The 24,934-nt window shown below is 38.3% G+C and overlaps 1 protein-coding gene across 2 annotated transcripts in view; it reads right to left on the reverse strand.

The window, feature by feature from the left end:
- Window positions 1-288: 288 nt before the first annotated feature.
- Window positions 289-24,934, reverse strand: part of LOC134540849 (GPI transamidase component PIG-T) — a 71,541-nt gene continuing 46,895 nt past the window's right edge. For both annotated transcript variants that reach the window (XM_063383845.1, XM_063383846.1), the window contains 4 exons: window positions 15,472-15,624; window positions 11,396-11,642; window positions 7,575-7,736; window positions 289-462 (listed from right to left, as the gene is read on the reverse strand). In XM_063383845.1, coding sequence (XP_063239915.1) covers window positions 366-462; window positions 7,575-7,736; window positions 11,396-11,642; window positions 15,472-15,624 — 659 coding nt within the window. In that variant the 3' untranslated portion in view covers window positions 289-365. The remainder of the gene's footprint in view (window positions 463-7,574; window positions 7,737-11,395; window positions 11,643-15,471; window positions 15,625-24,934) is intronic.

Genomic DNA, 24,934 nt, shown 5'->3' on the forward strand with positions numbered 1-24,934 from the left:
GTTTCTAATAAGCCGCTTTCTCTTACTCCAGGTGCATCGCTCACTCCAATTGGGCCGAACGCTGATGGTGGCGGCCTGATTACTCCAGGTCACAGCTAGAGGCTACTAGGTAGTGAAATACCAAAGGCTGAACCAGGACATGGCTCAGAGGCCCCATCTTCTGATCTCAAACTTACAACAAATAAAATGAGAAATCAACAAATAGATAAATGAATACCTACTATACCTAAACTTATCTTTCAGAAGAGGTACTACCATCAAAAACAATTAAATTTAAAACAGTAGGCATCAATATTTTAAAATTTTAATCTTGTATCTATGTACATAAAAAAAATCACAAATAATAAGTTAAAAAAGACAATGCTTTAAGCTTGCTTAGCTTTGAAAATCTTGAAAGACTTCAGCTTCAAGATGACACTGGACAGAAATCCACCTTGAGTGTCGCTGTCTTTCAACCTCAACCTGCAAATAAATTAAAAAAAATTAAAGTAAAAAAAAAAAACTTGAAAGTTTTTACATGTAATTACTTATAAACCAAACTTCTATCATGAACAAAAGTTTAATTTACATGATTTAGAGAAATCATATACCTGGGATCATAAAACACTGTTATCACTTTTGAAAATGAAAAATTGTTAATAAAGAAATTTTTTTTTGTGTGAATGTTTGTTGAATTATTTCAGTTGCAATTTTAATTCTCAAGGAATTAGTGAGAAGTGAGAACCACAAAAGTCAAGGAGAACTAATCCTTGTTAATTCTGGATTTGCTACAGTTTAGGGCTGACACACATTATAACATAAATAAAACTTCATTTTTTAATAATCCTTTTCAAAAATAAAATTTCATGACTTAACTTCCGAGGTAAAACAGAACAAGTCAAAAACAGCATACGTACATACTAATTACCATCACGTCTACGCAATTAGCAGACGGGAGAAGGCAGGAGTGTGTTTGTCGCAGTGTTTCCAGGAGTGGTATCAGCAGGACGGGAGTATGGGAAAGGAGTTTATATATACATACACAAACAGTCAAACACATATGCATGCATGCACACATTTGAGATGTGACAACAAAGCTGTCAAATCAGGTAACTATCATTTAAAATTTTGTGCATCTTATTTTGATGAAATTACAGAAACATACTAAATAAAAAAAAACACACTAACACTATTGCAAAGTCTAAATAAATTTAAAAAAAAATACTTGAAATTAACTTAATTTTTTTGAAGAGCAAAATACTTGCAGCACTGTAGCATTGCTTCACCGATGATTGCCCGAGAGTTAAGGAGTGGAGCACTCAATATTCCCAATTAATCAATCGCAGATAAGTCATCGCATCGACTTACCATACAGGCTGTGGGGAAGTTTCCCTTCATGAGTTGCAACAGCAGTACAAACAAAGTCGGAGGACAGCCAGACCCCAACACTAGGTAGCTAGTGCTCTGGTCAGATAATCTTTATCTGCCCTCCTTCCTTAAAACCAGTTCTCTCTAACATCATAAATATTTACAAATTCAAGCTCCTTTATTGTTAACTTAAAAAAAAAACACATTATGCAACTAAATACTAAGGTTTTTCAAAGACATAGGCTGTCTGTCTTTTCTTATTTAAATTTAATAAATGGTTGCTGCAGTTTTATACGGCTGTTATAACCATCATAATAAAACATGGGTTTCACGGTTACAGTATACTGTGTATTGATAAACAATCTTTATATCTATTTTTAAAGTATTTGGTTAAAGGCCTAATAATTTTAAGCACACTGCAATAGTTAGTATAAACTAACATTTCCCCTTGACATGTTAAAAAAAAAACTTTTATTTCCCATCCCTCAAATTCATATTTTTTATTCGCACCTCACCCTTCGCTCCTCAAAAACTAGCGCTCTGGGCACATGCCGGGTTGGCCTGGCTGTAAATCAGTCTGCACACTTCCTGCCTGAGTAACCCTCACGCCTGAGTGGGCTCGCTCTAGGGACAGAAGGAACTGGGGTACAATGTACTCAAGATTTAATAACCATTTCTTCGCATATCACACAGGATGCAGGTACTACCTATTCACTGGCAGCTTAGAGTGACGTGCAAATAGCCTGTGTTTGGATATTATGCCACACTTGATTGCTTCAATTAAAGTTTGAAATTTTTTTTTGTGAGTGCAATGGATTCACTCTATGATGAAATACATATGTATAAGGAAACTTGAGAGTAGGTTATGTCCCCAGACAACAGAGTTTTATCAGGCATCATCTGTACTTCGAACTAAAAATAAAAAAAATACATGAAAAATCAAAAATACAAGACTTGAAAAAAAAAAAAAAATTCCTCAAAATGAATGTATTTAGGTAAGAGGTCGTATATCAGTAATGGGTAGGGCCTGTAAAATTTCGGTGTTTTCAGTATGCAAAAAGCGGTACTTTCAAATTAGAAAAGCGGTGGTTTAAAGTCGGTATTTTCGTTATGCAATGGAAATTTTACAGTTATTTTAAATGTTGATTTAAATTTGCAGTTATTGAATATAATAGTTTACATATTTAATAAACAAACCATGTATACTAGGAATAGACTAATATGCATAATAACAGCCAATTAAATCCAAAACAGTGTTAAAGCAGAGTACTTTACAATCTTTTTCTTTTATACAGTTTTTTTCTTAATTTATACACTACTTAAACACGTTGCTATAGATGTTTTCAACTTAAATTTTTTTTTTTTTTTTTTTTTTTTTTTTTTGGCTGCCGATGCCACTTGCTTAGCCGACTTTAGGTGTTTGTCAATGGAATCTTTTCATTAGAGCTGTAGCAAACCGTATGTATTCGTTACTGAGTAACGGGTGCGGCTTCTAGTACCGAGTAACGAAACGTTACACACGAATGCATTTCGTTACTCGCATCTTTCGTATGTTTCACGCATGCGCGCGCGTATTCGTTACAAAGAACGATGTTTGTTTATTAATAAAAGTATAATTTGGAAATTCGTCGTCCAATTTTTTTTACTGTTTATTAAAGGTATTGTGTGTGTAGACAAAGTTTTAGATTCGAACAGAAACAACGTAAGAAAGTATTTTTTACAAATTATAAATATGTATGTTTTTGTTTTTTATAATCGCGTATTTTCACGTTTTATGTTCTTATCTTAAAAGATATATTATAATAAAGCCGCTCTAATGAGAGTTAATTGTTTCTTGGTTAACAAAAGCTGTTAATTATCAAATATTTTTAATTGTTTATATTCGATTTATTTTTATTTACGCGACGTCATACTGTACGCGTGCGAAATACGACTCGATTCGATGCTGTTACATAACATAGCATGTGCCATGTCATGCGGTATCAGAAGTAACGAGTAACGATACGAAAGTAACGAGTACTAATTGTTATAGTAACGAATACATACGGGTACACATTTTTTCGTTACTTTTACACCTCTACTTTTCATTCCCATGAAACTTTACAGTTGCAAAATTTGCACATCACTGTGCTATTGTCAGTACAATAAAACCCATGTTTCTGATACTGATATGCTCTGTCTCGAGCACTCAAAGTATTATTCGGAATTTCAAACTCTAGACAGAAATATGTTGCAATATACTACGTACAGGCTGTTACGAAAACAATAAACTAAACTTGGCGCGCGAATAAATATCAGCAGTGGAATGCCACTACGTTGGGAACGCTGTCGCGGCTCGTGACGTCAACAACAGATGCTGGCTGCATGATAGTCACGCATGCCCGCACACTCCCAGTCTCGCTGCGCAAACTAATTTCGTACCTGCAAAATCATTATTTGCTTATTCTCTTGCTATTTACGAAGTTACACAAAATAAACAACTACGGTAAGATAAATTCGTTAGCCGCTAACATATGTGTTTAGCTTTACACAAAACAAAACTTCTCACTGTCTGGGAAATGTATGATCTTCGTTAAGGAAGCATTCGCTTACGTGAGAAGTTAGTAGAAGCTATGTTGGCTAACCTGGACAAACCAGGTTTGTTTTGTTTACATTTTACTGTATATGACGCAACTCGGATAAATACAAGATATTAGGTTATTCTTTTGCTTTGATATCATATTTTATACACTTTTCGCAAAATACAATAAACACATTCTCATATCCAGCCAAGTGTGCAAGGTAGTTTAGAATTCGGCATCATATTATTTTTATTTTTCGTAGAGTGCAAAGTTTGAGTTTGCTTGCATTCAATAAATACGGTATTGGCTTAATGGAGTGGAGGAACACGGGGTTGCCACTTGAACAAACCCCGGCGCACAAATGAGAAGAAACTTAGTGCGAACTATACCCGAAATCAATTTTGAGCATCAAAACCATACATGAACACGGCTTATGTAAAAATAAGGTAATTAGGGTGAAACACAAGACTTGGGTTAGAGGATACTTTAACCTTGCGTGAGTATTAGTGATCTGCAAATAATGGTACTTTTCGGGGATATATTCGCAGTGTAATATAAAAATGTTGCGGTTTTCGCGAATGTACTTACTTTTCACATTTTCATGCGAATTTTCGCAAAATTTGCGATCGTGAAAAATTCCAGGCCTTAGTGATGGGGTATGAAGGAGTACAATTACCCTCATTTTTTTTTTTTTTTCACACTTTTATTTCAGATCAAGCAGAGCACCAGAGGCAGTGGGGCTGACAGTACTTCCCGAGCTAAATTTTATACTTTTATTTTATTTTGGAGGGCATATTAATGTTAAATTCAATATTAAAATTCATTCCTCAAAAATTTTCTTTCATCAAAATATGTTGTAATGAGTCCCACTGTAACGAGTAATTTGTTGAGAGTTGTTTATCTACATAACTATTTGAAAATTTTAAACGCAGTCGATAAAATATTCCTATAGATATAATTATATCTACCATCGGCTAGTTAACGAGCAGGGTATTCGTGGGCAAATTTCAGAAGCTAGGTTCTTTACTTTAACAAATTCTTAAATTCTTAAAGTTCGAGAAGTTAGGCTTATTTATAATTTGAACTCAATATTAACAAGACTCTAGACTTAAAATTAATTACTTACTCAGTTCATATCTTTTCAATATTACTTCAGGATTATGAAAAAAAATAATCTCTAGTTCAAGGATGTCCAGCGCTCGCACAATCGTTGACGTTATAGTCTCTGTATCGGTCGTAGTTTCCTCTTGATATTCCCGGGTTTAGAACCTCGAATCTGTTCCATCTTCTGGTATTTACATGTTGCACTTACCGCATATCAATACTGAAGTCTGTACATTCGTTTCAGACAATCTAATCGCCGACGTAACCAAAAATCAATGTAACTCGCGTCGTCTATCACAGTTTGATGATCTTTAACACGAATGATGCTCGAATCCGGCTTCTATAGGTTGGTGGTCGTAGTTTTCGAAGGAATGGTGCTGGTTTCGGAGACTCTTCCTTTGATTCATAGAATGGTAAAGGTGCGGCTCTTGAAGTGATTACATGCACACCACCAGTTCTCAAAGACTCTCACGTTAAGGTAGATAACATTTTAATAGTGCGTCTCTTGGTATGTATAATTGCACGATTAATTCACTTGTAAAGTCGGTAGTTTCTTCTTTAGCGAGACAAATCAATCGTACCGACATGGATGAATCCATCCACGACAATAGTATATAGTAATCTTGAGAGTTCACTCAAAATACTGAAGTAATTTTATAGTCTTTTTCTATAATTATACTAAATAATTTTATGATGCAACTTCAGTAACTTAAGAACATTTAGTATTACTGACCTCAGACTTGACATTTATTCATGAAAATCCCTTTCACAAGCTAATGGCTCTGCCAAAATTCTTATTATATCTCTCTATTATTTTTACAAAGATAAAATATACAGTACTAGAGTACAGCATTGATTATAAATTTTAAACAACCATAGAGATCGATGATAATACACAAGTTATAACTAACACATCAATGATATTAAACAATATTAAAATAAACATGACATACATATTATAATGGTTCGTTATATACAAAATAAACAGATATTCAACACTGATTGTAATTTTGTTTTTATTTTTTCAAACAGAATGCCCCGACGAATCCAAACACTTCCAATGGTTCATTCACTCGTTTCATTCATACATCTGCCCGTCGAAAAACTGCTGGTAGCTCGTGTGATGAGAATTACCGGAAAAAATAGCGTCCTTCAGTAATGTTTTTACTAGTACACGAAGATGGTGTGACCTCAAACAGGGCCGCACCCAGCAAAAACAAATTTCGCTACGAGCCGAATGCCGACGAAGGTGGCCGCAATTTCTAATTTAATACTGTTCGAAAGAAAATAGAACAAATTAGGTTGACTTAATACTCGGCCTGGCTCTGACCACCAACGTTAAATTATCTATTAGCAAATTACATCATAATTTAGCGAGAAGCCACCGAACGCGACCTACTGGGGCAGCGATCGACAGACGACTGGTGAACTCATGAACTCGTCTCCTCCACGCAGGGAGTAGACGTCACATGACCTCACCGACCAATCACACACACTCTTCATTCACGCTTACCGATACAAGCCAATCACAGAACAAGTTACAATACATAAAAAAAACCTTGTACATATAGAACTCTGGGCTTCCCCTGATCTATCTCTTTTCAATTTCACATCGAAATCGGGGACTTCCATTCTCGTTCTCTCTCCCACACCATGAGAGAGCAGTTATCACTCAGTTCCCACGCAGGGGGGAAATTACCGTCTTTATCTCGGTTGGCGGGGAAGCACCGTTCCTTTCACACTCACACTTACAGGCCTCTCATGCCTCTCTTTCTAATCATCACATCAGCCCAGACACAGTCCCGTGATCTATAATTATATTGCAATACGTTAATTAAAATTAAGCACAATAATCATAATACGAATTACTTTACAAAAATAAAAATCATTTAGAAATAACCTGAAAAAGTAGGCCTAAACATGCAAAAATCTAGTACGGCGGCTCATTTGTGAATAATTACATAAAAAATAGTAGTGATTAAAAATGTCTAATAAAATACAAAATATCTTCTTAAAAACATAGCAAGTAAAAAATATCAACCCTAAAATATATAACAAATGGTAAAATATCATTAGAAAGACTTTTTAAGAAATATTTACATTCATGAAAATAGGAGGGCAGGGTTCTGCAACATTACAATATATTTAACTAAGGTTGCCCTTTATAATGTTTGGAACATTGGAACTATTAAGGTTCAGCACTTTACACCATGATTTGTAATACTTCCGAAACCAACCTCTAGCTTATTAATGTCATGTTTTAAAATTTTACCATTAATTTTTGTAAGACAGCCCCTCCCTAAATGTCTTCCTGGAGCCGCCCCTATGCCATGTGCCAAAATGTTGCCAGATGAATAAGCAACATTTACGCACATTTTAAAATATCTGAAGACTTCAAAATAATGGTGGTGTGTGTGCGCATGTGAGTGTGTATGTGTGTGAGTGTGTGTGGTTTATTTTCTTGCAATTTATCCTCTAACAGAAACACACCATCTTACCCCATGTAAATCCCCGCTGTCCTTGCATCGGACTGCAAGGGGGCGTTCGTTAGGAAGCACCAACCTTTTCGTGGTGATGTTGTGCAAGGGCCCGAAGGCGAGGGCGACGACGGTGCACGCCAGGCATATCACGTTGTAGGGCATGCTGAAGTCCGGCGTGGGGAGCGTGATGACGAGCGTCTCGGTGCGCAGCTGGACCAGGTAGCCGTCCCGCGTGGCGTTGAAGCTGCGAGGCAAGTGCACCGTGTCGCAATCCTCCCCACGCAACGTGTCTGGCTGAATTTCCTCACTCCTCCACACATTCTACAATTTCTCACTGACCAATACGTTGAACAACCAATAAAAATTCATGCGCTACAACCTAACATTACCACTGTCACAATGTACTGATAGATTCTTCAATCTCATAGAAAAACTGTTTGCACTGTTACAAAAAAAAAATCCCGGAAATCACGTGCAAAGTGATTTTTCTTACATTGCACTCTGAAACACCTTCACAGATGGAATTCAGCCTCTCATGCAAACAAGGAAAAAAAAAAAAATACAACCCAAATCTTTTCAAAAATAATTAGCTCAGCAGCATTTAAAACAACAAAGACTCAACCTAAAATACAATGTGAACATGCCATGACTAGGAGCTGGAAAATATTGTATGTATTTCCCAAAATAAGAATCTATTATTTTATAAATTACCATCTATTATTGTGAAATTGTAATTTTTAATGCAACTTATTTAAAACTTAATATATGGAGTAAAATAAATGGCATGGGTTAGCAAAGCTTAAAAAAAAAAATTAAAAAAAATAAAAAAATCCTAGCAAAGCTTAAAAACAAATTTAAAACAACCCCACCAAAGTGAAATTGAAGTTTTTTTTAACATAAGAATTAAGCTTCAAAATAATTTTTTGCTTCAGTTAACAAACAAAACTTTATTAAAGTCATTTTATTTTCATTAGGGCTTGAATAAAGTATAAATTAATTCTGCGGTGTGAGCGACTTAAGGGGGTGCCTCCCATTTTAGGTAATGATTTTATATTTATATTAATCACTGATCAACTTTTAGACTTATTCAATTGTTTAACTTTCACGAAATGAAAAATATATACAGTGCATACTTTTTGCATAATTAGCTGCCAAAGTTACATTTTTAACGTGTTTGGGTTGTACAAATAAGGAGAATTTAATTTATTGCAGAACTGAAACTTTTTAGGTTTAACTGCAATGCCACTGGCTACTTCATGATATGGTTTTCATTTCTATCACAAAAACTAATTTCATGTTTCTTGGCTGTCAAAATCGTAACAAATTTGAGAATTTTGAAATGCCAGGTCAAATTAATTAATATTTTCTGAAAGAAATTCAAACCATTTCTTGAAGTAGCCAGTGGCATTGAAGTTAAACCTAAAAAGTTTCAGGTCTGAAATAAATTAAATTCTCCTTATTTGTTCAAACCCAAAAACTTTAAAAATGTAACTGGCAGCTAATTATGCAAAAAGTATGCGCTGTATAATTTTTTCATCTAGTGAAAGTTAAACAATTGAAAACTTCTACAAGTTTATCTGTAATTACTGTAAATATAAAATATTGACCTGAAATGAGAGGCACCCCGTGTGCTGCTTAAATTAAAAAAAAAAAAAAATCTTCGAATAAAAAGTAGAAATTATGTCCAGTAAAAGTTTATATAGAATATTTCCTGGAAAATATTTACCAAACAAGTAATTTGCTAATTTCCAATGCAATTTTAGCTCATTTAATTTTTTTATTTCTTACAAGTGTGTCACGAAAATCTTTTCTCAACTTTATATCTATAAATTTTGCTTTGTCTCTTGTGGACATCAAGGTCATTAGAAATAGATAAACTCAACACCAATCAAAAGTTTTCTGGAGTGATACTGTACATATACCATGTATACCCGAAAATAGTGCAACTCTGTATGTAATGTGACCACAAACGTTTTGATTTTGAGTTTATGAAGCTGCAAGGCAAGCACTCCAATTTTGCTGATATTTAGTTGAATTGGCATTTCTGCAGATTTATAATACTCTTGTTAATTTTTGGCCGATATTACTGAAAAATAAAAGTGTCTGTCAAAACCTAAAAATACACCAGTAACCTTTTCTTGATGTAGGCTTTTGGACATACGCCTACATCAAGTCATGCACTCCCATTGCACAAATCTTTCAAAGATAGTAGTACCCTTTTCACTTTTGGTACCATGAATTTTCATCTCTGCAGGCATCAAGTTGGTATTGGAATTCTTGTTCTTGCAATGTAAACATATACATACACAGTTTTACAATCTTGCACATTTAAATATATATTTTTTTAAACTTCATAATATTTAATTCAATATATTTCCTAATCACCTATTATTAAATTATCATATTTTATATAATTACATATTAAATAATAAAATTTTTCAGCCTCCATTAGTAAATTCATCTTTCATGAAGTAACTAACTGTTCGTCAACAAACAAATGAAAACAAGTTAAAAAAATACCAATTAATAAAAAAACAGAGGGTATTTTCCATTTATAAATGAAAACGGAAAATGTTTGTTTTGGGACTGAACTAAAAACAACTATTGTATGCAGTTGAGAATACCAGTTTTAGAAACGTTGATGGCGAATAAATAAGTAATTTCTGTAAAAAAAAAATGTATTTCTGCTGCAAAGTACTTGTGTACCTGTTACTAGTGTTACATCTGAAATACTTTTCGGCACATATGTTATTTTTTATGGCACTAAAAGACAATCATTGAAAAACTAAGAATGTTTCTTAATAAAAATCTAGGAATTCTGTAATTAGTGCTAGTTTAGTTAAATGTTTTCTATGATAAGCCAATATATGGCTATGTAAATTGTGTTGAATATTTTATAATAAAATGTTTAATGACAGCAAACTTTAGAGAACACTATCTTGCTTTTGTGTTTATATTAGTGCTGGTTTTAAAAAAGAAAAATCTACTCAGTTTATCTTAGGTTTTCTTTTTAATTAACTTTTGTTTACGCAAACTAAAATACACGAATGCATTTGCATTGCATATTTTTCTTAGAATGAGACATTTTGGGTAATTTAGTACATTTATAAGAATTTTTTAAACAAAACGTCTTTTAACCTTGTTTCTATTTTCAGAACCAGTTAAACGGCAACAGTTGTATCGACATACCAGCAAAATTTTGTGAATCGTATAGCTCTAGAAAAAATCTTGATTCAAACACACAGACATTAAAAATTATTTAAATTAGGAAATTTATACCATATTAACGAACAGCTTTTCTGGTGCCACTTTCTGTCAGTACAGTGATTTGCATGGTTTTTTTTCAAACAGCAAGTGGCAATTAGTAGATAAAAAAAAAAGGCAGCACTTATAAGGAAAAGGGTTTTATGGCTGTAGTTCATAAGCCATAATGCTGCGATGTACGGTCGCCAGGAAGGATGAGTGGAGGAGAGGGAAAGGGTTGCCTTGGCTAGCAACCCACTATAAAGTGTTATCCTGTCTCATCTGTCACGCCTTCCCCACCCCTCTTCCCCCTCCTCAAAAGGTTCAGAAATATGTGAGCAAGAGTGGTCTAAAGTGACGCAGTTCACAGGCGAGTGGTCTAAAGTGACGCAGTTCACAGGCAGATCGTGTAGTTTTTTTTTCAACCAAGCGGAGGTTCAGGACGCAGTAATTACCAGCAGTCTAAAGTGGCTTAAAGTGAAACAGTTACGAGGCAGAGCGTGTGGATTTTCAACCAAGCTGTTCCCATCTTCCAGAAGCAAGACACGAGTTTGCCATTATAATGCGACTCTTTCTTTTAAGTTTAGCAGGACAGTATAACTGGGAGGATACACCAGGATGCGAGCCCGAGGGCACCGCGGGAACTGACGGACTGCGCACCTGGAGGTGACGGTGGAGCCGTCCTGCGGCAGGCCGGTGTAGTTCCGGGCGACGGGCAGCAGCGCCGTGACGACAGCCGCCCCCACGTAGAAGCCGTGGTTTGCGTCGGGCGGGTACTCCTGCCACTTGAGGAACACGTAGTCGAACTGGACGGAGACCTCGGCGACCGAGCGGGCGGGCAGCCGTAGGGCCACCTCCAGGTGGTACGGCCGCAGCCGCTGCTTGCCCGGCACGTAGCGCTTGGCCGCTGCGGACACCGAGTCACGCCCCCTCTCGCCCCCACGCTCGGCCAAACATTACGACAGGGCGGTGAAAACCAAAATAACACAGAACTGTGTGCCCGTACACATAACACCGAAATAAATGCTGGTCAGTTTGTAATAATAAAAAAAAATAAGAATTTAAACAAAATTTTACTATCTAACTTCCCAAAGTTGATGTAGCATGTAGTTCGTAGCAAAAAAAGAACAATAATATAATAAAAATGTATTATGTTCCTAAATTCATAATGCACCTTATTCAAAACTAATTGTTGCCAAGTTAAATGTACCTTGTAGCACTATTAAAATTACACTCTTTTGTTGAGAAAAAAAACATATTAACCGACATTAAAACATCTTGTGTATTGAATATTGTACTCGCTTTAACATTGAAATATTCCAATTTAGAAACTAAATTGTACAATCAATAAAACCATAAAACTTTTGTCTCTAATTCATAATACAATGAAACCTTGTTAATAAAAATGACCACCATATTAACCAGTACAGTCTCATTTTTAAAAATTGTTTTCACAGTCCCAAGAACTTACATCGGAGATATAATGCTAAACAGTTTATTTTGTACCAACAAAATATGGTTGTTATTTAATACAATGTTGTTTATGTTCAACTGGGAAACAATTACATGCATTAAATAGGTAAATACACTGGTAGAACCATATCATAATGTTCCTGCCTATAATGTTTTATTGCTTGTAACATCTTATTTTATAAGTTCCAACATTTTCCTCGTAAGGACAATGTCTTTGCTTTCTGTGTATAATGTTTCACAAATTATGCATTTCCTGCTTATAATATTTGTTTTCTAAAATCCAAGAAATACAAAATAAAAAGGGAAAACTTCAGTGTATACCTTTTATCAAATGTATATATGTTCGCAGTTAAGTGTCTGTTGGCACTTTTGTGTTGGAAAAAAAAAATATTTTATTCCTAGCCATTCTTGTGTGTTTTCAGATGTACATACTTTAATAGTTCTACAATATTCTAGTTGGTCAACCGTTCCACGATGGCACAAAATATCACAAAACGTTTTACATTACCCAATAGAGTTTAATTTATTTCATTTGTGGATAGCAATCCACATAATAACACACGTTCAAGTGGCAAGGAATTGGACATAGGCATTTGCACTCTAACACTATCGTGAATTGTGAGACAATTTTACAGAAATGTGGTATATGTCTGTAAAGACAAAGAAAATAGAAGTTGAAAGCTTCATGAAGTTAAAATAAAATTGGTGGCTTGGTTTAAGAAAATTTTAGCATAGAGTGTACCCATCAGCGTTTTAACATTGTTAAGTGCTAAATTTATTTTTCCTACTTATAAAATTTTCCTGCTAATGTTTTTTTCTTGCCCCCTTGAAAAATGTAATAACAGGGTTATATTGTAGTTTAGAGCTCTGTGCAGAAATATTTTAAAGACTTCCTCCATACAAGGCCATAGATGGTAGTGTGCCATTTCAGTGCCACTTTCAAGCACAAATGTACGATTTTAAATTTAATTTTTAAAGAAGGAAACCAAATAATAAATTTGCATTTTTAATTTAATTTAATTTTGTTTCCATCACTGTACACTCCCACGTAATCTTGTGCAACACAGTGCACCTGCGCTTGTTCGCAGGCTTCAATTAGATACTGTTTGCTGACGATTGGCTATCGCTGCATCTCGGCCGCGGTTCGTGTCACGTTTTCTCCATGTAACAGAATGACTTTTCGTGCTAGCGAACGCTACCCCAAGCCCACTGCTAGCAACTTTCATTTCTCGGAGGCAAGCATAGGTAAGGGTTTTGCCAGCACGTACTGGACTAGGTTACAGCCAGCGGCTAAGCCTCGGGATGGTCCACATGACGTCTTTCCCAGGCGATTTAGCAAATTTAAACCCCCCTCCCCTCATCTCCCACCTGTGGCTTCACGAGAACTTCCACTCGGAGCATCGACCCCCAGTGAACCCAGGCAGGGACATTGTCTCTTCAAGGACTTTCACCCTTGTCAAACAGAGCCCTCAGCGAAGCCTAGCAGCGGGAAAAATCCCTAACCTTGCTCTGTGCACTGGTCGCGAGTGCGCTCAGTGCTCTCTAGCGGACCTTTTGGTGGCCCTCCAGGCAGGTTCCCATCTTGGCCGCCAGAGCGCACTACTCATCTCTCCCATAAGAGACAGCTTGTCACAATCGACCTTGGCAGCAGTCGCAGTGCGATTGCGATCTTAGTTCGCCCGCGACTCGTGTGAGAGCGCGGCGAACGTTTTGCAGTCTGCTTCGCCCCTTCGGGCATCTCCGGACACCTTCGGGCAATCACCACCCCCTCCCTTCTTTGGCTGGGGGCAGTTGCTTCCTTTAATTAGGCGCCCCGACGCCATTTTCGGAGATTCGGCGGGCAGCATCTGGTCTGTGCGGACCACGCGTTGCGATCCGCGAGAGTCAATCTCTGTTGTTCGACCAAGACTACGTCATGTAGTCGCCAACGTCAAGGCATAGAGGCCTCAATTTTCTTATTTTTAAATTTTGCTGCCCGCAATAGTTTTTTGCCAATCTAAATTATTTCTTTATCTCTCAACATGACTACCGCGAAGTTCCGTGCCGCGAGCTGCCTTCTCTGCTCCTGCAGCCAGCCTACATGACTTCACCCCGCTGTTTTGGGCAGGGTCCAAAATGAGCTCCAAAATGAGCTGCAAGTTATCTCCAAGTCTATCTCCAAGGCCTTATTTTTAATTATTAATTTTTGAGTGTTTACCTGCAGCCCAGTGTACGTTACAGTAGTGATATCAAAAAACATCACACTTGTATTGTGAGGGAGGTGGGTTTGATCCCAATACCACGACATGACTCAAATTCAAGATTAGTCAGTATTCAAGTGGTCGAAGGTAGGCCTGTGTGAAGCTTCGACTATGGGAATTAATAAAAGCTCTTTTTAATATTTGATTAGACTTTGCCAGGAAATATGCTATTCATTTTATTTGAAGCTCGGTTGTGATGCAAAGCTGTGTGTGTAATTTAAAGTTTCACATTAATTACAAAGCTTTAAAACATAGGAAGATTAAGATTTGCTTATGAAAATATTTGTTCTTTGTTTCAATAAAGTTGGTTTCTTATAAAAATCTAAAGATGACACCCTGTTTGCTTTATGAGTGCTCAAAATTAATATAATGCATGTTTATTTTATAATTTTTATTGAACAATGTTATAAATAGGGACTGGTTAATTACTTAATCTAATTAAGCATTATAAACATTTAAGTCTCTTTTTTTTTACTTCAATCTTGTATCTTATAAATAAATGTAATACAACTTCACTGAGAATAATATTCACAATTCAATTTGACTTATAAAATATTTTAAACAAGCAACCAAATATTCGCTTCGCATTAAATACTAGTGTTCCCCAGGCTTATTCGAAGGCTACTGTAATCTCGGTTTTAAAGAAAAATATTTGAGGAAGAGAAATTTAGAAACACTAACTAGTATCTGTGAAAGTTTAAGTGACAAGGACTACTAGAGAAAGTTAGAAACTATCAAAGAAATGTTTCTTTTGCACTTATGACACAAAATTATTGTTTAAATCCTTTAATAATATAAATTTTTTAGATTGATAATTTTTCCCTTCCAAAACTAAAGTTTGTGTTTTTTTTTCTCATACACTATTTTATTCCTGTCTCTTGGTATCTAGACTGAGAAACAATGCACTCTTTAAAGAATTGGAATTCGGGATTCAAACCAGGGAAAGAGTGTATTCAACCAATCGTTGGTCACAAGCACTGCTATAAAACTACATTAGACACAGGAAATGTGACGATAACTTACCAGGCTTTATTTCCACTCCATTAGAATAAATTTTGAGTGTATGGAGGTAAATCGGCATGAACCAAGGGATGTTTTCGAGGTAAACCACATTCAAGGCGCTCCAATGATTGTTGTGTATTTTTGTAACGATGCCCCCTCGCTCTTGGCCGTAGCCTGGAAAAAAATACCCACATACAGAAAGTTTATCAGCAATGGTTACTCCAGGGCAAAATAAATTTGAACACTGCACTAGAAAGTGGTTTTGTGCTTACATGTTGCATAAATACTCTGTACATAAACACGAGTGACACATTTACAACACAAACTACTCCATCAAAGTCCTTGAAACCAAACATAAGTTCATTAGGCCTAGATAGAGTTGCCAACAAGACTGGCAAATAAAATATCAACAGTTTTTATCTTAAAAAATAGGTAAATTCGAACAACATAAAATTGTGGCAAATTCGGCTAGATAGTTTCTCAGGATAAAAATAAATTAATTGCCAACTAACTCAGTTCAAAATAACATTTGAAACACAGCATATACTATTAGGAATTCTGACTTTGGGTGTGCTTATCTGTTCGTTTGCAATGATTATTATTATAAATAATTGAAACAGATATTTAAAACATAATATTGTTAAAATATTAGCTCGAGGCTTTAAGTATAGGTAATTTAAAACACTTTTCAAGCCACGGGTACGCAACACGAAGTACTTTACTCACAGTGGCATTTCTAAGAAATGTAGTACATGGCGTACCTGGAAGGACGCTGCACTAAACCCAGCTTTATATCACTCGTAATTTGTCCATAGTGATAGATAACAAGTAAAATTTTGTGTATTTCTTTCAGCAAACACTCATTAGTGAAAACACTGACACTAAATAAGTGAGTACGCACACTTTTACTGCACAATATTGCTCTTGTCAGTCACTGCTGATGCGAAAGCTGGGTCCTTCTCTGCTGAACCTGACTTTTTTAACATTCCGAAAACCATCATGCATCATGGCGCCTCTAAACTCTTTCAAATTTCGAAGCGCAGTGCCGTCGAAGATTGACCAATCACATGATGATATTCAATAATGTTTGAAAAAATATTAAACTGTCATAAAATTCATAAAATATCGTAAATATTATAAATACTGTATGTTGCCAAACGTCACAAAATAAATAACAAATAGCATCAGTAGCACAATACAGTTTACAGTTTGTTTTTGCTCACATGTAAACAAAATAGTTTGCAGCTGGTTGCCTTAGCGACAGTGAATATAGTAATTGATCCATAGGGGTGTGCGAAGCTTCGAGTATTCGAAGTCGAATCGAAGATATTTTTTTCCTTCGACTTTGGCTTCGACAAAAATAAACCTTGAGTGGAAAATTCGAAGATTTTTGCCAGAAACGTTTGGCCCACTATTTGGATCAATATGTATATACTGCCAAAATATATTTGCGGCGGGTAATTTCCCGTTTATGTATACAGCAAATTCTCTCTAGTACATCCCTCTTGTTAACGTACAATCCAGTATAACATATAAAGCCGCCGGTCCCTTGAAACGCCATGCAAATTAATAGGCATAATAAATATATAACGCACGTTTTTCAAAGCCCTGGACGGTAATTTCTCGTTAATACGTATCGTTTTGCCGATATTAATTGTAACACCCCTCGTGCCTCAAAATTGAATTATTTGGAATTAATTAAAAGGAGCCTTGGAAACTTGCTGGATACAAAAAAAATAAGTTAAATAAATAAATGGATTTACCAGAGGCGGCACGAGTTGGGGAACAAACAAAATTTAGGAACTTCCTGTAACAAGCAAGGAGGAAGGTGGTGTGGATCGATAAAATCAATAAATAAAAACTACACGATTAACTTGATCTATAGTTTCCCTGTTTTATTTGCCCTGAAGAATTATCTTATTTCCATTATTTTACACACACAAGGTTTTAACAATTTTCAAAGATTAACAAAAAGAAAAATCGAAAAGAGGGCCGGCCCGTGCTTACTGAGAACAATTTACATTCGTAGTTTGAAATATAAACATTTGCATTATGAGTTTCACACCCAAAGTTGGATGGATCCGATGATTACATTGATAATTAGTTCTATTTGTTTTACATTTTCTTGAGAAAAACACTGGTCGCTGGTGGTTTGGTCATCCGCTTAAAATAGTTCGTAGCTAGGTAAGGGGGAAATGTTGAATTTACATTACCACCCGGGGTCTTCAAACGATCACGTCGGGTAGTAGAAGCGTTTCTTCGAATGTGACCCATGGAACAGAAAGGGGAGGGGGGGGGGGGTGGCCACGAGATGAGAGCAATCAATCTCTCCCCGTCATCGAACCCTGTCTGCAACAGTCCAAATCAAAACTGATTAGAACTTGTATACAGGCAGTCTATGGGGCAGAAAATGCCCAAAAAAAAATTTAAGAAAAAAAAGGGGGTTCGCGAATTATCACTCACCAAAACAGGGGAGTTGCCCAGCACGCTGCCATCGTGGAGTCAGCCAGGGTCTGGAGCTCGCGAATTGCGCGGCAGGACGCGGATGATTTATTCATTATTAAAATTTAAAAGAGAAAAATTTCTAAGGCAAATAACTAAACTATGCAGACAGACTAATCTACTAGAATTGACTTGAGGGATAGCATCCCTTATACCAAGCGACTACATAGCGGTCGGATGAAGTCTCGCCGATACTCGATGGAGGTCTGTCTGTGGACGCGACGCGAGTTGATCTGTCTCGCGGCAGGACGCGTCTCGTAATTAAAAGTAAAACTTGAATCAAAAGTGGAGGGGAGGACTGGGAGTCCGGACCGAAAGGTCCCGAAGTTCCCCGAGTGAGGGCCATAAAAAAAACTCTGATTGAAGTCTCGAAGCTGGTAGCATTGCGTCGACTTTAGCGCTACCTGTCGAGGGCTGTCTGAAATAAAAAAGAATCGACTCGCCCAAGGCATCTGCTTAAACCAAGGGTTAAAGGGCGCAGTCTGGTGCTACACTCTGGCGGCCTACAGGGTAAGCTAGCGGAGGAGTTCGCGACTTGGTCGCTAGGAAGCGCTTGTGATCAGTTTTGGCACACTCGCTTTTGCGAGAAGACCTTGAGAACGGTCACAGTTGCCCAGGGGGTTACGACCGGTCATTGGTCTTACTTGGAACTGAGAAGGGGGGGAGGTGGGGTAAAATGCAACGCTGATGGGAATCTACGTTCCGTCGTGGCTTCAGAGGAGCGAACACAATACTAATACGTGATGAAAACAGCCAATCTCAGCTCGTCTCTGCGAACTGGTCGCCTGCAAGCGACAGGCTTGTCTATGCAGTTAGGGGCACGAAGAGAAATGATATTACAGGCTTGAGGCGTGACTGAAGGCGGGGGAAATGGTAAGCTGTCTGCCAGTCAGGGATTAGGCCAGCAAAATATCCGATACGCCGATGGGAAAGGGGCTTCCGAGCTCTGAGACAAAGTTTAACTCAGAGGAGTACACCAGACTAACAAATTAAAATTACACTATAGTAGAGCAAATAAAATTTCCACACAAAAATTTAAAATCATAATAAAAATTTAAAATATATTGTGTCGAATTTACAAATTAACGGCACATTTCCCCCCTGAAAGACGGAGTCAGGGTGGCCCACTTGAGCCACCAAAAACCTGGGTTCCAGAAACTTACCCTGTACCAGGATCTACTGTAGTAAACTACTTACAATGGCTAACAATTCTTACGTGTTTAACTAAAAGCTAAAACTTACAGATAACTTATTGAATTAGGGGCGCCCCTTTAAACTAGACAACTTAGCGTAACACTTCTTAACCTAAATTTCTTATAAACTAGTACCATGGATTTTTTATATTACTTATAATTATGACCTAGGTTTTTTGTTTTATACCAACACGTTGGTTGAGTATGGCATGCCGTAGTAGGAACGCTGTTCTTTGTATAAAGAAACACAGTGAAGAGTGCCCTCATTTTAGGTTGGGGTGTACTTTCTTCAACTGAGAAATGTGCGCGCGCGCGCGATATTCGCCGGAGCTGGGGTCGGCTAACGCGACCGTGACTGGCGTGAGGTATCGCTGGATCTGCCAGGGGCCATTCCAACGATATGAAAGCTTGGCTGACCTCTTGTCGATCGCCTTGCTGAGTGTGTGTGCTCTGCACAACACTAAATCTCCTACTCTGTAGGGATTGGGATAGCGTTTTTTGTTATATTTTTGCCTGCTTGCCTCGTGGGCCAAGTTCAGGTTTTTACGAGCTCTACTCCAGACTTCCTTAATGTTCCTGGGGTCGTCTGGTAGTAACTCTTTTAACGTCCATTGATTAGAGAGTGGGGTGTTGGGCTGGTATGTAAACATGAGTTCAAACGGTGTTGTTTTGTGACTTTCATGTCTGGCGGAATTGAAAGCCATTTGCAACCACACGAGATTGGAATCCCACCTATCCTGCGAGTTCGCATGGAATGCTATCAAGGCAGACCGGAGGTTTCGGTTGAAACGCTCCGCATGCGAAGGCTGGGGGTAGTAGGGAGTCGTGGTCACGTGCTGAATCCCGTGTGAAAAACACATGTTTTTGAACTGAGTTGATTTAAAGTTTGTGGCATTATCGGAAACAATGATGGAAGGTACCCCGGATATTTTGAAAATATAATTTTGGAGGGCTCGAATGGTGATTTCGGCCGTGGCTCTTCTAACAGGGATTAGCCACACAAATTTTGAGAATGCATCTACGCATACTAGAAGCATCGAATTTCTGTCTTTTGACCTTGGGAAGGGTCCCACAAAATCTATGAAAAGCTTTTGCATGGGCCTTTCGGCCACGTCAGAACTTAAATAGCCGAACTGGGTCTGCTGCGCAGGTTTACTCAATGCACATAATTTGCACAATTTCACCCTTTGCGTTATATCCTTGTGCATTCCGTCCCAGATAAAATTCCTGCGAATGTTTTCAATTGTTTTGAAAATTCCTAAGTGTGCGCCCAAAGGTGACGAGTGGTAATATTGAAAAACCATGTCCCTGAGATTCTGAGGTAGGGCTATTCTGAAATTTTTTGCTTGTTGTGTCCTTCGGTAAAGTATGCCTTTTGAAAGTTTGTAATATTTTGGAGGTGAGCCTGATTTTATTTGGTTAATTATGTCGGACAATTGTGGGTCAGAATTTTGATTTGATTGTATGTCGGAAAATGCTAGAGGAAAATCTGTTAACAATGCGTGGCAGGACATAGGATTGTTTTCCTGAATCTCGGAGTTGGAAGGATTCTCGAACATTCGAGAAAGAGTATCTGCCACGATGTTCTGTGAACCACGAATATGTTGGATTTGAAATTTCAGAGAAGCAATCTTGACAATCCAGCGTCCTAATTTACCTAATTGCTTGGGGTGAGCCAAAAGCCAAGCAAGGGCCTGATTATCGGTTTCCAGCAGAAATTCTTTATGTTCCAAATATGGCCGGAACTTGTCTATGCCGAAAACTACAGCGAGGCACTCGAGTTCATACACCGAAGAGGCTTTTCTTTCCTGGTGCGTTAAGGTGCGGGAGGCGAAAGCTATAGGCTGCCTACAACCATCGAATTCTTGTGACAACACGGCCCCAATGGCCACACTGGATGCATCGGTTTGCAAAATAAAAGGTTTACTGAAATCAGCCATTCTAAGTACTGGAGGGCTCGCTATTGCATGTTTTAGAAAATCAAAAGCTTTGTCCTGTTCTGGACCCCAATTGAAAACGGAATTTTTTTTACGTAGAGCATTCAGTGGTGCTGCATGCTCAGCAAAATTAGGTATAAATTTGGCGTAAAAATTTGCCATGCCAATAAACCTGGAAATGCCCTTAGCATCTTTAGGGGGTTGGAAATCCTTTATCGCTTGTGTGCGATTAGGGTCAATGGTCACTCCTCGACTTGAAATCAGGTGTCCGAGGAAAGAAATTTCCTGCACTGCAAATTTCACCTTCTTTGTATTAACAGTGAGGCCGGATTTACGTAGTCGCTTAAGGACTTCTTGCAAATGAGCCATATGCTCTTCAAAAGATTCTGAATACACAACGACATCATCAAGATAATTAAAAACAAATTTGAATTTCAGGTCGCCGAAAATTTGGTCTAGAAGTCGTGTTAACACTTGGGCGCCTGTGGCTAGGCCAAAGGGTACTACCTTGTATTGATACAGATTCCACGGAACGCAGAAACTTGTAACGTGTTTTGACTCTGGTGTTAGTGGTATTTGATGATAGGCCGAATTTAGGTCAAAGACACTGAAAAATTTGGCTTTACTAAACCAGTGACATGCCGAATTTAGGTCTGGTAATGGCGTCATCTCTACTTCAATTTGCCGATTTACGCGGCGGAAATCGACCACCATGCGGTGACCTTGGCCTTGGTCCTTGGGTACTAAAAATGCCGGGGAGGCGAAACTGGAAGTGGAAGGTTCGATAACATCTTTGTCCAATAAATTTTGTATGTGATCCCGCATTATCTGCATTTTAGGTCCTAATAATTGGTAAGGGTGACACCTAACTGGGGTTTTGTCCAAAAGCTTAATTTCATATTGGGTGAGATGGGTGCGCCCTAATTTTTCACTCAAAACGTCGGGAAAATTACTGCATAACTTCTCTATTTCTCGTTTCTGTTCAAAGTTAAGATGGGTTAGTGAAATGTTATTATCACCTTTAGCCTCTGTGTGAATGGCATTTACTTTGCTCTGACATTTTGCGTCCGGTGACACAAAAGAAACAAAAACTTGGTTGTTAAATTTAAAGTGAATTCTTCGTGCTTTCAAATCAATTATCATGCCTGTTTTTGCAATAAAATCGGAACCAAAAATTAAATCTGTGGCCAAATCATCTGCTACTAAGAATGGGAAAGACCAAGAAAACAAATCGATTTTTACTTTAACAAAAACAATACGATTTACCTTCAAAGGCTGTTCAGCAGCTGTAAAACATTTTATTTTTATTGGCTCTACCTTTTGAATCAAACGGTCTTGTTGTAATTTCCTGAATAGCTGGCCTGACACGAATGATCGCACGGATCCGGTATCTATTAGGCCTGGAACTTCTTGTTTTCCAATTATTGTGTTGGCGTAGGGCAAAACTGTGGGTATATTAGCTAGAATATTATGACATGTTCTTTTGTCCGTGGTTCGCGGACAATTACATTGTCTGCACATAGGCCTAAACGTGTTGCAGTTTTCCGTTTGCTTGTCTTGACGAGCTTTGTCTCTCTTAGCTCGCCTTTGTTTCTGTTTTCTTCTTTTGTTTTCTCCTCTGTGTGGGGAAGCGGTGTTTTGTTGAACTTTTTGTTCGTAATTTTTATTAGGGCCTTGTTGAAGGGAAAAATTCCTAATGGTTGTTTGGGTGGCTGGCTCAGAAAAAATTTTTTCTGGCCAGCGGTTTACACGTTTTTTGGATTCTGAGAATTTTGATAGTTTGGGCGATAGTTTTTTGCGCGACACTGTTCAATGTAGTGCCCGGGTTTTTTGCAGTACCTGCAGACAGGTATCCGTTCATCTTTATTTTGAGGCTTAGCGACTTGTTCATTGCTGTTTTTGTGTTGCGAATTTTTGTTATAATACTGCTGTTTATTTTCTGTTACTCTGGTATTGTTGTGGGCGTAGACATTAGCTTCTCTATTTCGCTGGTGGTCTGCGTATTCTACATTTGTGTTGGAGATGCACAAGCGATCAAGCTCGGCAAAATTTTGTGGTCGGGCCTGAAAAACTGCCCGCGATCGTTCCTGCGGATTAATTCCATCGAGGATGTTTGAGACTATCTCACTCTCAGATACTCGCAACCGAAGAATTTGAGCGGCTAGTTTGATGTCTGCTATGTAATTAGGCAAGGCTTCATTTCTTTGTTGTAGCCTGTTGTACCATTCCAACCTGATGTTGGTCATCAAACGGGCTGGAATAAAATAATTTAGAATGTCCTCATGAAATTGGTCAAAAGAATAATTTTGCTCAATGGCGAGCGTCACTCGCTCGCTCAAGGGTGGTTGTGTAAAGGGGAAAATAACTTCTAGGAGTTCCCTGTCTGGAAGGTTTGCCTTTTGTTTGATTTTGAACAAGTTCTTTAGGAAGTCGATTAGGCTCCTGGGCTCCAACCCTGTGGTTTCCTTAAAATTAGCCAGCAGTCTTTCAACGGGATTAGGTATCTTGGCGTAAAAACTACCTCCAGTTGTCTGATTGAAGGTAGGAACCACAGGTACTGGGTTCGGTGCTAGATTAGCGGTGTGAGGTGTGACTGGTGGAGGTTGAGTTTGGTTTTGAAGTTGGTATACCTGCGGGCCCAATGGCAGGTATGTGGTGGCGGGGCTGGGGTAAGGAAGTTGTGATTCTATCCTGCCACCAGGGTGCACAGGGGCTGGTTGTGGTAGCGTAGCTGCCAGGGTGGAAGGAAAGGCTGTCAGTGGCGAAACTGACCTTCCACTGGCCGAGGAGGTGGGAAGGGCTTCCGGAGAGGTACGGAGGGATGAGAAGGCTGACCAGAATTCATGATAGGGGTTGAAAATGGCAGGTGAGGTGGAGGGTAGGTATATGGGTTGGGGCATGTAAACCGGATGAGCTGAGAGCGAATGCGTAGGATAGGCGAAGGTGACATTGGTGCTCGGGTGGGTACCAGTCGCTATGACAGTCGCAGATGGAAAATGAGATGGTGTGAATGTCGACAATGCCCGGCGACGTGATGTCACGGGGGGTGAGGGTGGTGGGGAGGGTAAAGGAGGTGGGGTAGGGACTGGGCTGCCTCCAGTGTGCATTTGTTTTAGGGGTTCCTGTACTTGACTGTCAGTTACTCCTCCTGCCACTGCCTCTACGGGTTCAAGTGTTCTTTGGTCGATTGCGGCTAGTTTGCTCCGCAATTGGAAATTTAGACCAGGAATCTGTTGCCTACATTTCTCGATCTCCTTTTGGTAGATCCCATTAAATTTTTTGGTGGCTAGTATTGTGAGGTTGGTAAATCTCGTGCCAATATGACTCAAGCGAGTTAGCGCACGTAAGATATTGTTTCTGTTTGTCTCGTTTTGTACCGAATTAGTGTAACTGTGTAGTTCCTGAAATTTACTACAAACACAGTTAAATTCCTCCAAAGAGTCCAAGTCAGCGAGATTAGTGACTTGTGGTTGAATTTCCTCGGCACACGCAGCTCGGAATCTTTTCCGGAGCGTGGCCACGTCACCGAGGCTTGACAAACCTCGAAATCGGAGTTCGTACTCCAGCTCGTCACGGAGGAGATACTCCGGCGTGAGCATTGTGTCCCTTTTGTAGGTGGACCTTGGTCCAGTCTTACGAGGCCAGCAAAACATATACACAAAATTTACGTTGATTGGCCAACCAACAAAGACTTAAAACTATGGTTGAAACAGTACCTTAAATTCTACACAAGACACTCTTAATTTAACTTAGCTTAATAATATCGTAGTTGCTCCGACGGGTCGGAAGTATGTGCCCAGAATACAGAAAGTTAACTATTGCTGCCGGCAGACGAATGAGTAGGTACGCCTG

Source organism: Bacillus rossius, chromosome 17, assembly GCF_032445375.1.
Source record: "Bacillus rossius redtenbacheri isolate Brsri chromosome 17, Brsri_v3, whole genome shotgun sequence".
Lineage (NCBI taxonomy): Eukaryota > Metazoa > Arthropoda > Insecta > Phasmatodea > Bacillidae > Bacillus > Bacillus rossius.